At 36.4% G+C, this 17,740-nt stretch overlaps 1 protein-coding gene across 6 annotated transcripts in view; it reads right to left on the bottom strand.

Annotated features, from left to right (window-relative positions):
• The window catches only part of LOC149475021 (endoribonuclease Dcr-1-like), a 60,460-nt gene that overhangs the window by 18,157 nt on the left and 24,563 nt on the right, over positions 1–17,740 (bottom strand). For 3 of the 6 annotated variants that reach the window (XM_089713800.1, XM_089713801.1, XM_089713806.1), the window contains 9 exons: positions 16,784–16,900; positions 15,629–15,738; positions 14,392–15,284; positions 9,715–9,893; positions 8,780–8,950; positions 4,927–5,065; positions 2,096–2,178; positions 1,286–1,397; positions 77–188 (listed from right to left, as the gene is read on the bottom strand). In XM_089713800.1, the coding sequence (XP_089569926.1) occupies positions 77–188; positions 1,286–1,397; positions 2,096–2,178; positions 4,927–5,065; positions 8,780–8,950; positions 9,715–9,893; positions 14,392–15,284; positions 15,629–15,738; positions 16,784–16,900 (1,916 nt within the window). The remainder of the gene's footprint in view (positions 1–76; positions 189–1,285; positions 1,398–2,095; positions 2,179–4,926; positions 5,066–8,779; positions 8,951–9,714; positions 9,894–14,391; positions 15,285–15,628; positions 15,739–16,783; positions 16,901–17,740) is intronic. The other 3 variants (XM_089713802.1, XM_089713803.1, XM_089713805.1) reach the window with 3 other exon arrangements.

The following is a 17,740-nucleotide window of genomic DNA, read 5'->3' as shown; positions in this document are numbered from 1 at the left end:
GAATCACGCGTGGTAGGGATAAGAAAAAACATTAAAAAAACTCCCAAATCCTTAAAAAAACATTAATAATAATTACCAGTAGCCGAAGTGCACAGTGTAACATTATGTGGGAGGGGCTCATTGAATTCGTCGAGTGTGAGCGGGATAGAAGACGCCATGTCGTTACTCCATGTGCCTATCTCGAAACCCTGGAAATAATAAATAAATCCTACTAATATTATAAATGCGAAAGTTTGTGAGGATGTGTGTGTGTGTTTGTTACTCTTTCACGTAAAAACTACTGAATGGATTTGAATGAAATTTAGCACACATATAGAGGGTAACTTGGATTAACACATAGGATAGGTTTCATCCCGGAAATCCCACGGGAACGGGAACTATGCGGGTTTTTTCTTTCAAAACGCGGGCGAAGCCGCGGGCGGAAAGCTAGTAAATATATAAATATTCACACACGGCGCAATCAATAAATTCCCGCCGCTTCCCAATCCACGCATAGCTTCCGCTTCATTGTTTTTATATATTATTTAATTCCGTCTTCCCCCTTACCCTATTCTGGTAGGCAACAACCTTAACCTCTGTTATGGTTTATGGGCGACGCAACCTGCTTACCACCAGGCAGTGCGTCCGCTCGTTTGTCTCCCCATATCATAAAAAAAAAAAAAAAAAAAAAAATCTGATCCCATACTAAGCTTTCGCTTGTGTTATGGAAACCAGATAAAAAACCATATAAGTATATAATTTTAAATTTATATTTATACAGATAATTACCACCCAGACACAGAGCAAACATCAATGTTCGTCACACAAATATGTTGCCCCGGGTGGGAATCGAACCCACGACCTCTGGCTTGGAAGGCAGGGTCACTACCAACTAAGCCAACCGGTCAGTCCATTAAATCCATACTTAATAATATAAATGCGAAAGTAACTCTGTCTGTCTGTCTGTTACTTAATCACGCCTTAACTACTGAACCAATTTGCATGAAATTTGGTATGGAGATATTTTGATACCCGAGAAAGGACATAGGCTACCTTTTATTGCGAAATATGTACCACGGGCGAAGCCGGGGCGGACCGCTAGTATAATATTATAAATGCGAAAGTAACTCTGTCTGTCTGTCTGTCTGTTACGCTTTCCCGCTTAAACCTCTCAACCGATTTCGATGAAATTTGGCACAGACAATCTTTAGAACCTGAGAAAGAACATAGGCTACCTTTTATTGCGAAATATGTACCACGGGCGAAGCCGGGGCGGAACGCTAGTTATTAATACGAATATACTCACACTTTCAGCGTCTTCCTTTTCTTGCAATATATCATTGATTGTCTTCTCTTTAACTTCCGTCTCTTCTCCATTCTTCTCTTGCGTCTCTTCTATCTCTTGTTCTTCTTTTCCTCTGAAAATGACAATTTATTGATTAATATCTAGTTTTAGATTTGTAAAATAAAACTCATTTAATTCAATGGTTCTATTTTCATTCAATTTTAATCGAATTACATGAACTATTACAAAAAAAATGTAAAAAAAAAAAACAATAAAATTTAATCCAGTCAATTAACTGCTATTTATTTTAAAATTAAAGCTCTAAAATGCAATTCCATAAAGAGGCAACAATACAAAAAAGTGTTAGTAAAAAGAACAAAGACAGAGCTATATAGATCGTCTAGCGCCATTCCTTTCCCACACTGAAATTAAAACTGCTTTAAGACGTCACGATAAATAAAAAGTAAATCTTAATATATATAAATCTCGTGTCACAATGTTTGTCCTCAATGGACTCCTAAACCACTTAACCGATTATAATAAAATTCGCACACCATGTGCAGTTCGATCCAACTTGAGAGATAGGATAGTTTAAACATGTAGGTACCACGGGCGAAGCCGGGGCGGACTGCTAGTAATTATATAAGAAACAAGCAGTCCGCCCCGGCTTCGCCCGTGGTACATATTCACATTTTCTCTACGTAAGAACCATCCTCGTATTTCAATGAATATAATAAAAAAAGAATTAACGAAATCGGTTCAGCCGTTCTCAAGTTATGCGCTAACCAACACATTTTGGGATTCATTTTTATATAAGAAATAGAATCTTACTCTTCTTTCTCCGGCTCATCGCTTTTACTCCAGTCTTCTGTTTCTTTCTTTTTGTCGTGTTTTTCCGAATCAGCGCTGAGTACCTTGGATAAATGAAAATAATAATTATTATAATAATTTATAACAATCTATTTAAATGGTTTATTCAACTAGACAAAACATATACATAATCTCGTAAGTATACTAAGTTTACTTTATCCAATTAAAAATCCGAGTATAGTTGCACCCTTGTCAAGAGATAAGTGGACTCCGTTCCAAATACTTTCAAACGTACCCAGCTATCTGCACTGTGATCACGTAAATTTTTCTAATCTTGACTGTACTTTTCTACCCGAATGTACTTTGAAATTTAATTGAAATGACGTGACGTGAATTATCGCTTGCGAAATTAAGATTGTTTGAAAAATGCTCGTGAATGATTGTGAAATTTAATTTGTTACTAAAAATTTGCCTTGGTCAAATAATAAAACAATTTAATATACTTTCACACATCTACGGGGTGGAGAATCCCAACAATGATAGCTTTTTTTTATGTTATGGGATAGCAAGCGAGCAGACGCGTCGCCTGGTGTTAAGCGATACGCGCCGCCCATAAGCATCCACTCCATTGGGAAGTGGATGTGTTGCTGTCCTCAGGAAAGGGGAAGGATATAAAAGAGAGAAATTGTTAGGGATAACTTGGAGAATCCTTAGCTAGCAGCCGGTTTTTTAGGTATTTATAGGTGCTCTTTTTGAAGGTCTCCATGTTATAAGAATTGGGGAATACTGTAGGAGGTAGGTCGTTCCAGAGTTTTACAGTTCGCGGGAGAAAATAGCTGGGAGATATTTGAATTTACATAGGTATTACTTATTCACATGAAAAAGGAGCAAGTTAAATAATAAACCACATTATATTATACCTGCAGGACAAAATTTATAATTAAACGTGACTGCCATGTCAATTTCTAAATTTTGACACGTTCAAAAAAAAATTAACACATACTTTTTAATGCACAAGCGTGTTTGTACTATTCTGGAAGCTTCTAGATGATGTATTACTCAATTGTTTTTTTGAGCAGCTATTGTTTTCATTATTGAATTTAAAAGCTCAAACGTAAAAGAGTGATCTAATTTGGAAGATGCATGTAATTCGAAAATTACGTTTTATCTAAATTAGTGCGGAGTGGCGGGAATATTAATTTTAAGCTCTTTCATGTAATTTTTTTATTCAATGATTGAATGTGGAATGATTTGCACAAGATCTTCACTCACATGAGTAAGCCATTAATATGAGGATGGAAGTGGCGAGGATGGAAGTGGGGAGGATGGGAGTAAGGAGAATAGGAGTGGGGAGGATGGAAGTGGGGAGGATGAGCATGGGGAGGATGTAAGTGGGGAGGATGGTAGTTGGGAGGATGGGAGTGGGGAGGATGGAAGTGGGGAGGATGGGAGTGGGCAGGATGAGAGAGGGGAGGATGGGAGTGAGGAGGATTGGAGTGGGGAGGATGAAAGTGAGGAGGATGGATTTGGTGAGGATGGAAGTGGGGAGGATGGGAGTGGGGAGGATGATAGTTAGGAGGATGAGAGTGGGGAGAATGTGAGTGGAAGAATGGGTTTGAAGAGGATGAAAGTGGGGAGGATGGCTGTAGGGAGGATGGCTGTAGGGAGGATGGGAGTTGGGAGGATGGGAGTTGGGAGGATGGGAGTTGGGAGGATGGGAGTTGGGAGGATGGAAGTGGGGAGGATGGGAGTGAGGAGGATGAAAGTGGGGAGGATGGGAGTGGGGAGTTATTTTTATTTAATACTTTTTAGTGTATGTTTCAACACGAATCAAACGAAACGAAACTCGATAAAGGTGAGTCAATTAATTACTGAGTATCTATAGCCACCTTCTGATTCCATCATCAAATCAGCTCTATGTCATTATAATTTTTCATCGCTATCCAATTTACACACAAAATTTCAGCTTAATCGGTATTCGGTAACCGGGAGTGAATCAAAGTTACTTGATAGATTTCAATTCGAGATCAGACAAAAATGCTCATAAAATAAAAACTACTGGGCTTATCCGAATCAAATTTTTATGGGACCAATTCGATACTATTTCGCATCAATCAAAATAAGAATCACGTAAATCGCTTCAGAAACCGGCCGAATTGAGAACCTCCTACTTTTTTTTAAGGCGGTTATAAAGTATCTTGAAGAATTTTTCAAAATCCCCTTCTAAATACTTATCAAAACTGGTTAAATACTTACAGCGTTAGAATGCAACATGCAACCTTATGCATTCATCATTCATAGTACTAATATAAATCACATATTTTCATACACTACCTATACAAATAATTAATATAATTCTGTACAGATCAAAATATAATCAATTAAAACAATTATCCCTAAGAACATTACTTGCGTTGGCAATGTTTTATGGTGCGTGAATGAAGCATGTGCCACAAACAATAGTAGAGAATTATACCAATACTCAAACTTATATGTTATAACTAGCTTTCCGCCCGCGGCTTTGCCCGCGTTTTCAAAGAAAAACACGTTCCCGTAGGATTTCCGGGATAAAACCTATCCTATGTCCTTTCTCGGGTATCAAAATATCTCTATACCAAATTTCATGCAAATTGGTTCAGTAGTTAAGGCGTGATTGAGTAACAGACAGACAGACAGAGTTACTTTCGCATTTATAATATTAGTATGGATTATATGTATGTATATCAGCCATCTGGTTTCCATAACACAAGCGAAAGCTTAGTATGGGATCAGATGTGTGAAAATTGTCCTGAAATATTTAAATTTATTTTATTTTTCATATTTTTCATAAACTTACAATAATTGCTATTTACCTCAGCCAAACTCCATCCAAAGTCTAGCGGGGGCCATGTGAACCCGGGACAAGTTTCATCGTCCAACTTCGGTATACCCAGACCTACATCTATCGCTACCGCCCGACGTATTTCATCGGCTATGAGGAGTGCATTTATTCTGAAAAAATATTATAAATAAGTATTATTAATAAAATAAAACAACGTGTATATCAGACTAGCAATGCCCTGCGGTTTCACCCGCATAGATAGCGATATCGTTACAGTGAAAAGTCTACTATAGGTCGGACTATAGGTTTAATTTTTAATTACATGAAAATCACCTTTACCCCGTCCCGCACTACGGCCTTTTTTTTTGTTTTAGTGGGGAAATCTTTCATAGATACCCACGGCCTCCGGGGGAGGGGCCGTGGGTTATGTCGGATTCCTACCGACCAAAACCCCACTGTGTTCCGTCAAGACGCATATTGGTAGAATTCCTCCGTGACCCCCGCACTACGGCCTGCTCGAACAGTATACCTACTATTTTCTGTAGATTGACACTTTTAAAAATTCGTTATATCTTTTGAATGGAATATCCAATTCTTTTCATTTAAAAAGTATTTTGCTGGTATTGAAACAGTCTATAATAAAACATCATTCAATGGGATAAGGATTAATATATGTGTATGGATAACATGGTTTGATTACTGTCGGCACTTCTATTTACTTTGAAAACGTAAAAAAGTTGTTGTAGTAACATAACTACTGAAGATGGACATATGGTATCGCGGACTTTCTTGTAGATATTGATCCATTCTATAATACCGTAGAACATTTTTTTGTTCTATCTTCAATAGATTCCGCAGCGCACGCGACAGAAGTTTTATTGAGGATTTTTTTACACCTTGGGTTACATTATTGCATTTTTGGTAAGGATCTCTAATTTTTTTGAAAATGCAATATAGCCTATGTTGCTCAGTAAAGATGCAGCTTTTTAATGGTGAAAGAATTTTTGAAATCGGTCCAGTAGTTTATGCGTGAAAACCATACATACATACATACATACTTACAAACTTTTCCTCTTTATAATATTAGTATAGATTGCAAACAAGAGGCAAGTATCTTTAATGAGCAAGAACGAATGAACCGATACATCAATACAATTCATACAGTCACAAAAGTAATTTCATTCTTCACTCTCTTACTCACTAGATGACGTAGGTTTCATTTGATGTCCATAGATTCAAAAACAATAAGTATATTAGTTGATTTCTGGTTTTATTGCGTTCAAATGTTTTATAAATGAGAAATATTTATAAAATACTAGCTGTCCCGGCGAACTTTGTACCGCCCTGTCAATGAATGTTGTGTTACCTTTTAGCTGAACTAATTTAGGCTTTGATGAACGTAATACAATGATACAAAATAAATATTTATATGGATTGATATGTAATAGTATTTTATTTTATTACTTCAAACACGTCTCAGAGAAAAATGACTGAATTTTAATAATTTGTGCAGCATGGATTAATTCTTTTCATTCTTTAACTGTTATCGACCACGCCATCGTTTCGTTTCACTTTAGTTGTGATAATAATTTTACCATTATCATTGGGCGATCGACGCTGATACAGTGGGTAACCATCGTTGCCTGTGATGGTCTCTGCCATCAATTTTCGTGGATACCTTTTGGTACACTCACTGTCAACCATGCATGGTGATTGGTGGTTGATGGTGTCACACGGTCCATGAATCATATTCGTGATAACAACGTTATGTCGGTCTAGATCGGTTTCAGGATTAGCAATCCCCGCACACTCATATATTTTATCTGCCCGAATCCTTTCGACTAACCCAATTAAAATGTGTGCATGCTGCAAGCCAGATTGTTGTCATTCGATTGAATACATCCATCATTGAATAATCCCAAAGATGTGTTCCATTAATGTATCTCATCAGTGATCGGATTTTTTGCTTGAAAACACGTGTGGTGATGTCGTGAGCAGCAGTTGAATAATTTCCATCCATTTCGGATTACATATAAATGTAATGAATAAATCTAGCCGACCATAATGACGAACATATTATTATGTCATTGCATCTTGCACATATTCACTTGGGCTACCTGTGTATGTCGCCGGTAAAATAATCAATAGACCAACATTTTCTGCACCTTCTTCTGCGCTAATTGCATCGCATAAATGGATGTAATCTTCAAAACGCAATTTAGCTTGTTTATAGCAATATTGTTGACGCAGTCGACGAAATCGCAACAAATAATTGTCAGAATTTTTACATTTTTATAGAATTTTTTTAATAATTAATCGAACTAAACTTCTTGGTTAGTTTCCTCACCAAAAATACCTTATTAATTTAATTTCTGAAAACACGCGTAAACACAAACATTTGAGGAATTTTTATGTATCTGCTTTTATTGCACTTTTTAATAATTGATTTTAAAATAAATACAAATAATATTTATTCACACTTTTTAATTTTTTATTATTTTACACCTTTTACACATAATACATTTTTGAACGCATGAATGTCAAACATTATTTTCCGTATTTGACAGGATTGACAACTAATGATTGACATGTACGAAAATCAAAATTTTGGGAAAATATGTATTTGTCTAGTTTTTGTTGTTTTTATGATTTATTCTTCTATTCTGGACGGAGACAAATCCAACAAATCTAAAACCATGAAAATTGGTTCAGTAGAACTCGAGTTATAAGTGTTGGAACATACAGACTTTCTTTTATATATATAGACTAGCGGTCCGCCCCGGCTTCGCCCGTGGTACATGTTTACGTTTTCTCTACATAAAACCATCCTCATACTTCAAGGAATATATTAATAAAAAAAGAATTATCGAAATCGGTTCAGCCGTTCTCGAGTTATGCGCTTACCAACACATTTTGCGTTTCATTTTTATATATAAGAAAGAAGAAGATAAGAAGATAAAAAAAAAATGATAACGAGACGACTACCTTCAACGGACGGGACCGCTCCGTTTAAAATCCCTTTACACTCTCGTTTTAATCTTTTTTAGATTAGTTTGAAAAAAATAATTATAAATTCTTTTTTTTTTTGCATTCAATAATAAATAAATAAATAAATAAATAAATAAATTTATTTATTTATTTATTTATAAATGATTATTATATATATATTATAATGATTATTATATATTATTATATATTGATAAATGATTATTGAATGCAAAAAATACATGTACGTGACCGTACATGTACGTATTCGTGACCGTACATGTTCATGTATATCTACGGTACGTATACGTGACCGTACATGTACGTATTCGTGACCGTACATGTACGTATACGCGACCGTACACGAAGTACGTGACCGTATATGTTCGTGTACATGTACGTAAACGTGACCGTACATGTAAGTATACGTGACCGTACATGTACGTATACGTGACCGTACATGTAGGTATACGCGACCGTACACGAAGTACGTGACCGTACATGTTCGTGTACATGTACGTAAACGTGACCGTACATGTACGTATATGAGACCGTACATGTACGTGAACGTGACCGTTCATGTACGTATATGAGAAAGTACATGTACGTATACGTGACCGTACATGTTCGTGTACTTGTAAGTATATGTGACCGTGTATAAGTTCGTGTACATGTACGTATACATGTACGTATACGTGACCGTACATGTTCGTGTACATGTACATATACTTGACCGTACATGTACGTGTACGTGACCGTACGTGTTCGTGTACATGTACGTATACGTAACCGTACATGTACGTATACATGACCGTACATGTACGTATACGTGACCGTCTACATGTTCGTGTATATTTTCGTGTACAGGGACATGTACGTGTACATGTACGTGCACTCACCGGTACAGCACGCAGGGCAGCGCCACGGTGGCGGCCCACAGCGGCGCCGCGAACGGGTGCACGCGGCACAGCTCCGGCACCATTATCTGCTTCTGGTCGAGCCGGTCGCGTTTCGCTCGACGTGTTCGTTCGGAGGACACGGGTAGGGCTACGCCCTTGCGGTTCACGTATCTGGGGACGGACAGACATACAAATAAAGAAATAAATATTTCAGGACAATTTTCACCCACGGCACGATCTGATCCCATACTAAGCTTTCGCTTGTATTATGGAAACCAGATGGCTGATAAACATACATAAATAATTTTTAAATAAATACTTATATAGATAATTAATACCCAGACACAGAGCAAACATCCATGTTCATTACACAAATATTTGCCCCGGGTGGGAATCGAACCCACGACCTCTGGCTTGAAAGGCAGGGCCACTACAAACCAAGCCTACCGGTCAGTCAAATGATAGAGAACAACGCAAATGACACACAAACAGACGAAACATACAGATATAGATAGCGAGAGTAGAAATAGAAATAGTAAACAAAAATACGAAGTAAAAGTAATATTAGCAGAAACAAATTAACAGAAACGGCACAAAAATGAAGAATTCATTCAACCACGTAAACTACAATTCTAACATTTTTTTTTTTTATTTCATTCAATTTCACTTCATTTTATTCAATTTTATTTTCATTCAATTTCATTCATTCACTTTCATTAAATTCAATTTAATTTCACTTCACTTCATTTAACACAATTATTATTTCATTTGCTTCAATTTCCTTTCATTTCATTCAATTTGACTTCATTTTATTTCTATTCAACTCAAATTACATTCCATTCACTGTCGTTCAATTCAAATTTCATTCAATTTGATTTCATTAACTTTCATTCAATTCAAATTTCATTTCATTCATTTCACTCAATTTAACTCACCTCGGCGTCAATAAATTCAACCTCGCACTGGTATGGTCCACGTCCAATAATGGCTGATCGCTTTGCGTCAACTCCGCGCCATATTTGGCCCTGTAGTACGAACGGAATGATTCGTGCTGTTCCGAGGGAAATGATGAGTCGGGCGTTAAGTGCCAACATATCTCGGCTACTAGGAAGAACTAGAATTAATGAAATAAACATATAATAAATAGTTAGTAAAATTCTTGATTTACACTATTTTGTTCTTTAATAACAATTATCTATACTAATACTAGATTTCCAAGGAAAACCCGCATAGTTCCCGTTCCCGTGGGATTTCCGGGATAAAACCTATCCTATGTGTTAATCCAAGTTACCCTCTATATGTGTGCTAAATTTCATTGTAATCGGTTCAGTAGTTTTTACGTGAAAGAGTAACAAACATCCATACATCCATACATCCATACAAACTTTCGCCATTATAATAGTATTAAGATTAAGATAAAGCTGAAGAGTTTGTTTGAACGCACTAATCTCGGGAACTACTGGTCCGATTTGAAAAATTCTTTCAGTGTTAGATAGCACATTTATCAAGGAAGGCTATAGGCTATATATCATCACGCTAAGACCAACAGGAGCGGAGCAATGCGGGCGAAACCGCGGAGCGCAGCTAGTTAGGTATACCAGGGTGTCCCAAAAAGTAGTGATGAACGGAAGCTGGGAGGTAGAGGACCTAGAGGGCTATCCGAATCACCCCCATGAATGTTATGCGATTTTTCGTATTTTCGGAGTTATGACCTTTTTTTTCAATTTTTCACCTATCGCCGAGTACGATGATATTTTCACTCATGGTGACGTCAATTATTGCGCTAGATGCTTGATTTTTTTTTGTTTGCTAAGCTGAAACATAGGCCAATTCAGTATGGTAACATTTACTATCGTTAGATCTTCGAATGGAATAAAAAAAAGAATTAAATGCCAAGAAAGATAAAATTACCCAGTATGTTCTCTGTGTGAAAATCTCTGTGTGAAAATATCTGTGTGAAAATCTATGTGTGAAAATCTCTGTGAAAATCTGTGTGAAAATCTGTGTGAAAATCTCTGTGAAAATCTCTGTGTGAAAATCTCTGTGTGAAAATCTCTGTGAAAATCTCTGTGAAAATCTCTGTTTAAATCTCTGTGTGAAAATCTCTGTGTGAGATCTCTGTGTGAAAATCTGTGAAAATCTCTGTGTGAAAATCTCTGTGAAAATCTCTGTGTGAAAATCTCTGTGAAAATATCTGTGTGAAAATCTCTGTGTGAAAATCTCTGTGTGAAAATCTCTTTGTGAAAATCTCTTTGTGAAAATTTCCGTGTGAAAATCTCCGTGTGAAAATCTCCGTGTGAAAATCTCTGTGTGAAAATCTGTGCCTGTCGCTCGCGACTGCGCTCGCGACAGGCACAGATTCGCCAAACCCACACATTTAAACCGATAGTTACAGTGTCGCCAAACCCACACATTTAAACCGATAGTTATACACTATACAGTACACTACAAGTAAACTATGCCTTTGATTGGACAGCTTAATTTGAGTAAAAACTGACTTAGGTTATAAATTCAGCATTTCAATATGCACCCTAACGCACCATGTTACGGTTTATTTTAGTATAACATCCCTAGGTATATTAGCTGTTTTGTTTCTCATTGCACAGAAATTCCAAATTCGAAAACATTCAGCTACTCCACAACAGAGGGCGTTAGTTTTCGATAGATATAAATTTGAAACGCAACACATAGAGATAAGGTTGAAATTTGTGTCACTCAACATTAATGACATTAACTTGATATTTATCTGATGCTATGCTCTGAGGGATGTCAGCCTTGTTATCGATAATTCACAAATAAATATTTTTTGTATATTTTTTTTTCTTTCTTTTATATGAGTATAGTATAATGCGTCACATTTTGGAGTATGTTTATTACTACTATACCCGGCGCGGCGAATGATGATCCCTATGACACTGACAATTATTCTCAAGAGACAAACTTGTAATGGCGTCACCATTAAATTAGAAACGTATTGGAAGCGTCTAAAAATGGCATTTATTAATTTTTACGTAGCTTTATGCCATAACAATGATATTCTGTTGGAATTATAACAATTCTTAACATTTACGAGAAATTATATCAATCTGACTTTACGTTTACGTCCTACAAAATTTACATCGTTGGCATTTATCGACTAGTGCGGAAAGTATCGATAAACAAATTTCGATAATGGAAACGAGATCACATTTTTTCCATGCTTAAGCTTCAGTTCATTCACTATTGAATGGAACAGAAGTTCGCAGCATAATTAATTAATTAATTACCGTTCGCGTTAATTTACTTACCTATGATAATATAAGTTTTTTAGACAAATTAAATGGGGGCTTCCATTTTCACGATAAAATAATATACACTGTGTTAAACGGGTTAAAAATTACGTGAAAATGATAAGGCGCATTTTTATGTTTTGGAAAACTTTCGTTTTACTTTAACCTACTTAATCTATGCAAAAAAACTTAAATTAATACAACAACAACATAAAAGACGTTAAAAATTTTAGTTACAAATTCATTTTATAATATTTATAAAAACATGTTTACCGACGTGGCTGAATGCAAACCACGCCTTTACCTATAAAATAGTAAAGTATCGACACGACCCATCATACGAGCAATCACTAAGACGAACTGTCATAGGGATCATCATTCGCCGCGCCGGGTATAAGTACGTCTTTTTATATTATTATTATTAAATAAAAAACGGAATAGAATAGTATAAATCTATATTTACAAAATACAAACAGAAAATATGCATTATTTTAAATCTTGGAACTGCTGTAGGTTTGATGTATCGGTGGCCTTTGTTAGACCGCTTAGTACTGTTCAGCATCCAGTTAAGACTTGCATTTATCCATTTCTCTTTTAAATTAGCCTCTTTGGGAAATCTATAAATAAATTAGACAAATGAAAGCTAAGGAAAAATAAAATTTAATATTTATAATGTTTGTCTTTTCTAAAGTATCGATACTGTCGATATGCACCACAAGCATCACTAAAGCGAAATTCGTTTGTTTATTGCAATAATATTCCAGAAAGTCTTGTTTGCTGTTCAATCTATAATAGTACTAATTTCTTATGGATTAAGGTTCATTTTGACTAGATATTTGTATACAATTTTGACAAATTACGACAAGCGAAGTTATAACATAAAATATAATTAAAATAAATTAAAATAAGACTTACCGACGGTATGAAATGCCTTCATTGCTGATATTATTTCGTCTGCTATCATTTTTGCACTCTTTATACCGAACAACACGTCCTAATTAATGAATAAATATGGAAAAAAGGTTTGACAGCTGACAACCGACTCGAATATTTTTCTGCGCACAACTGAGAGCAAGTTAGGTGATCTAAACTTATCATTGACACGTGGGCCACGCCCACATCACACTTCTATCTACTTTACTGTTCTGTGGCTTATTTATAATGTCCAAAATCAAGTTGGTATATGAATTCATTCAGAAGTATCGTGAAAGGCTGCTTATGGCCTTTCACGATGGCCAGATGTAACGCTATGAAATATCATGTAGCTGTAGGAACGCTTGCAATGATTTTTTTAAAGTATAGATACGTCACCCGGGCACGTTTTTTTATGTGATTTTATTTTTTTACGGGCCCTTGAAGTGGTGAACATACTGGGTAATTTTATCTTTCTTAGCGTTTAATTCTTTTTTTTATTCCATTCGAAGATCTAACGATAGTAAATGTTACCATACTGAATTGGCCTATCTTTCAGCTTAGCAAACAAAAAAAAAATCAAGCATCTAGCGCAACAATTGACGTCACCATGAGTGAAAAAATCATCATACTCGGCGATAGGTGAAAAATTGAAAAAAACGTCATAACTCCGAAAATACGAAAAATCGCATAACATACATGGGGGTGATTCGGATAGCCCTCTAGGTCCTCTACCTTCCAGCTTCCGTTCATCACTACTTTTTGGGACACCCTGTATAACATAACATCTTCTTCTTATATATAAAAATGAATCGCAAAATGTGTTGGTAAGCGTATAACTCGAGAACGGCTGAACCGATTTCGATAATTCTTTTTTTATTATATTCCTTGAAGTACGAGGATGGTTCTTATGTAGAGAAAACGTAAATATTATGTACCACGGGCGAAGCCGGGGCGGACCGCTAGTGTATTAATAAAAATAGATTTGATATGATATAGATTTAATAAAAAGTTATAAGTAAATCTTGTTTAAAATCAATTAAGTATTAAATTACTAAATGATTTTACCATGTTTTATTATTATACACTAGCGGTCCGCCCCGGCTTCGCCCGTGGTACATGTTTACGTTTTCTCTACATAAAAACCATCCTCGTACTTTACGGAATATAATAAAAAAAGAATTATCGAAATCGGTTCAGCCGTTCTCGAGTTATGCGCTTACCAACACATTTTGCGATTCATTTTTATATATAAGATATACTAGCGGCCCGCCCCGGCTTCGCCCGTGGTACATATGAAAAATAGATGTTGGCCGATTCTCAGACTTACCCGATATGCACAGAAAACATGAGAATCGGTCCACCCGTTTCGGAGGAGTATGCAGACTAACATTGTGACACGAGAATTTTATATATAAGATTCTAACTAACCTGAGGTTGATCCTGATTCCTATACCACGGAGTAACAACAGCTTCACTATATTTTTGGGGGTCAAATTTAAAAACTTCCCCGGGAGCCAGTAAAGGGTTTTCCACACGTTTCTCTATAGCTTTATCACCACGCTTTTCTATTGCTTTACCTGTATTCTTACCTATAGCTGTATCCATAGTTTTACCTATAGTTTTATCTGTAGCTCTATCTATAGTTTTACTTATAGCTTTATCTATTGCCATATCTGTATTTTTACCTACAGCTGTATCTATACCTATAGCTGTATTTGTTTTATCTGTATTTTTATCTATAGTTTTACCTATAGATGTATCTATAGTTTCATCTATAGTTTTATCTGTATTTTTATCTATAGCTTTATGTATAGTTTTAACTACAGTTCTATATATGTTTTCATCTGTATTTCTATCTGTTTCTTTGTTTTCACCTAACTCATCTCCTGTAGTTATGGGAACAATTTCAACTGCCTTCTCTTCTTTTTTAACTACACTTTTACTCCCAGATTCTTCACTATTATCTGCTGTTTTTACATTTTCAACGGTTTCTACAGTATTTTCACTTTCATCTTGGCTATTATTTACATTATTATCAACACTTTCTTTTCCTGAATTATCGACATTTTTACTTTTAGCATCTACTGTTTTATCTAATGGATCTTCTTCGTTATTACCAAGTTTAATTTCCACAATATTTTTTACTGTATTCTCCCCACTTTCCCCAACAATATTTTCCACAGCAATACCTTTTTCCCCATTTTTAACCCCATGTTCTTTCCATAGCAATTCTTCTTGCTTTTTGTCTTCTGTATGTTTGTATATGAGTTCCAGGAATGCCCAGTCTATGTCTACCATAGTACTGCCATCCGGTTTTGTTTCTGTAAATCAATTATTTTATTTTGAGTTATCTATGAGCCGTAGTTATTCAGTAAATTGTGACTTATAAATATAAAGTAACAAGGAAATAATAGTTACATAACCTGAAAGACAGATTGTCCTATATTTGTGTTTCGAGAAAACATTCTAAGGTGTAAAATAATGCTATGATAAAATAAATCAATAGTCTTAAGTTACACAAAATATTTTTCATGAGCTTTTACACGTTTCAAAATTCAATTGCTAAAATTTCAGATACAACTACTAGTTATACAAGAAAATGTTATATTTCGTTATAATCTCAATCAATCAATGTATTATGAATTATTTGAATACTAAAACTCACTTTTAATAGTAGGCACTATATAATAATTATTTTGCGTAGATCCTTCTGTCTGTAACTTCATACCACGCCTGCGCACACGCAGGACATCGGAGAATACGAATCGCATAAACCTGAAAATATAATATGTATTTCATTTCTTCGAGTGAAATAACTTCACTTAGAAGGCAAAATTTACAAACTCACGATTTATTTGTAGTGGTCTAATCAGTTACTGTCAATTTCAGTTTGGAACGTCTACATGAATGAAAGAAAAATAAAAGACGTGTGTCACTCGGGGACTGCCACGGTAAAGCTATTGCATGCTATGCCTTCAAGCCACACCTCCGCGCCCGTCGGAGTGGGCAGCGTGAGGTTTTTTCGTTACGGAATTTCTCGATTTGGTCCCCGCGCTCAAGGCTCGCGAAAGAAGCTATGCAATAGCTTAAAAATATAATATTCAAGCCGTGTCGAGCAATGAACTGCAGTATAGTTTAATCAACATTGTGCAGTGCAATATAGGTATATAACATTGTAATAGCCTTATGGAGTCTACTCGATGAAAAACTCGTGCAAGTAGTGTTGTCTAGCATAGTGAAGTGCACTGTAGTGTAGTGTATTGTGTATGAAGGTGGAATTCCTCCATCGAAAAAGGGAGGATCCTAAGACTGGCTGGCCTATAGAGAAAACATTTCGATTGTACGATTCATGTAGTGTAGTGTAGTTTACTGAAGTGTAGTAAACAGTGCATTAGAGTGTTATCTACAGTGCTACACTAGTGTTATGTACTCTAGTGTAATGTGCTACACTAAAACTAACCTTCGTATCAACTTATCCCGTCTCGGCGACAATCTCTCGTCCGCTTCTAGCGCCGGTTCGACGGAGACACTACACTAAACTGCTGCTCAGTTATTGAACTGTTTTGCTAAATACACTGCTCTATGACTCACCGCCTCGGCGATAAATACACGATGAAAATACTATAGTGTAATGTAGTGCACTGTTATATATTGTAGTGTAATTTAGTCTAGTGCATTGCAGTAGATTTAGGACACGTGTAGTGCACTGTAGTGACCTGTACTGTACTGTAGTGTACTGTAATGTACTGTAGTGACCTGTAGTATACTGTAGCACACTGTAGTGACCTGTACTGTACTGTAGTGTACTGTATTGACTAACCTTCGTATCAATTTATCCCGTCTCGGCGACAATCTCACGTCCGCTTCTAGCGCCGGTTCGACGGACACACGGACTTCACCAGACCGCGTGTATACTGGGAACGCGGGTATTTGTAATCTGTGGAAATATAATAATTAGTATTTTTTATACGAATTTTAAATAATTACTTTCATTTTTGGAATTTTGCAGTTTGGTCTTTCTTGATCGACTTAAAAAGTTACTTAATTTTAATAATTGTTATTTTTTATGTTCGTGAATAACTTCGTCGTTTATGAACCGGTTCTGCAAATTTTTTGTGGGTAATAAATTTTTTAGATATAATGCATTTCCGTTGCCGCTATAATAACTAAGGCGCTGACTCCACGAGCGAGAGAATCGCGGCGATATTATCGTCGTGCCACGTATTTCTATACACTCTCTATGGAACCGTCTCCACACGGCGATATTATCGCCGCGATGCGACGAGTGGCAATGAGCGCGCGAAACGTCATTACATCGTCGCTAGCCCGCCGCGACCAGCAGCGGGCTAGCGACGAGCGCGCGGCGGGCCCGCTGTCAAACGCAGCGTCATTTCAGCGCCTCTGGTCTTCTCGTAGTTCTCTTCAAGGAAACGTGGTGATACCGTTACGAGTCGCCGCGGAAACGCTGCGATTCCGTTACGACTCGTGACGATACGCGGCGGAATTATCGCTCGTTCGTGGAGATTATCCGACGATATAAGGGCGGACTCGTCGCGATTCTCTCGCTCGTGGAGTCAGCGCCTAAGTTTAAAAAATAATTTGACACATAAATTGGTAGGGTGACCATTTGTTTTGCAGAACTGCGTATGTACGGAACTTATAGTGTTTCATATTGCATGTGTAATTGTGTTGTGTGTTGCATGTGTTGTGTATTGAATGTTGTATGTGTTGTCTGTTACACGTGTTGTGTTGCATGTATGTTGCATGTGTTGTGTGT

The sequence above is a fragment of the Colias philodice genome, chromosome 31 (assembly GCF_061535455.1).
Source record: "Colias philodice isolate Cphi_HAF_F1 chromosome 31, ilColPhil1 Martin Lab GWU primary, whole genome shotgun sequence".
Classification (NCBI taxonomy): domain Eukaryota; kingdom Metazoa; phylum Arthropoda; class Insecta; order Lepidoptera; family Pieridae; genus Colias; species Colias philodice.
Note: the sequence above shows the minus strand (reverse complement) of the source record. Positions and strands in the feature narration are given on the sequence as shown.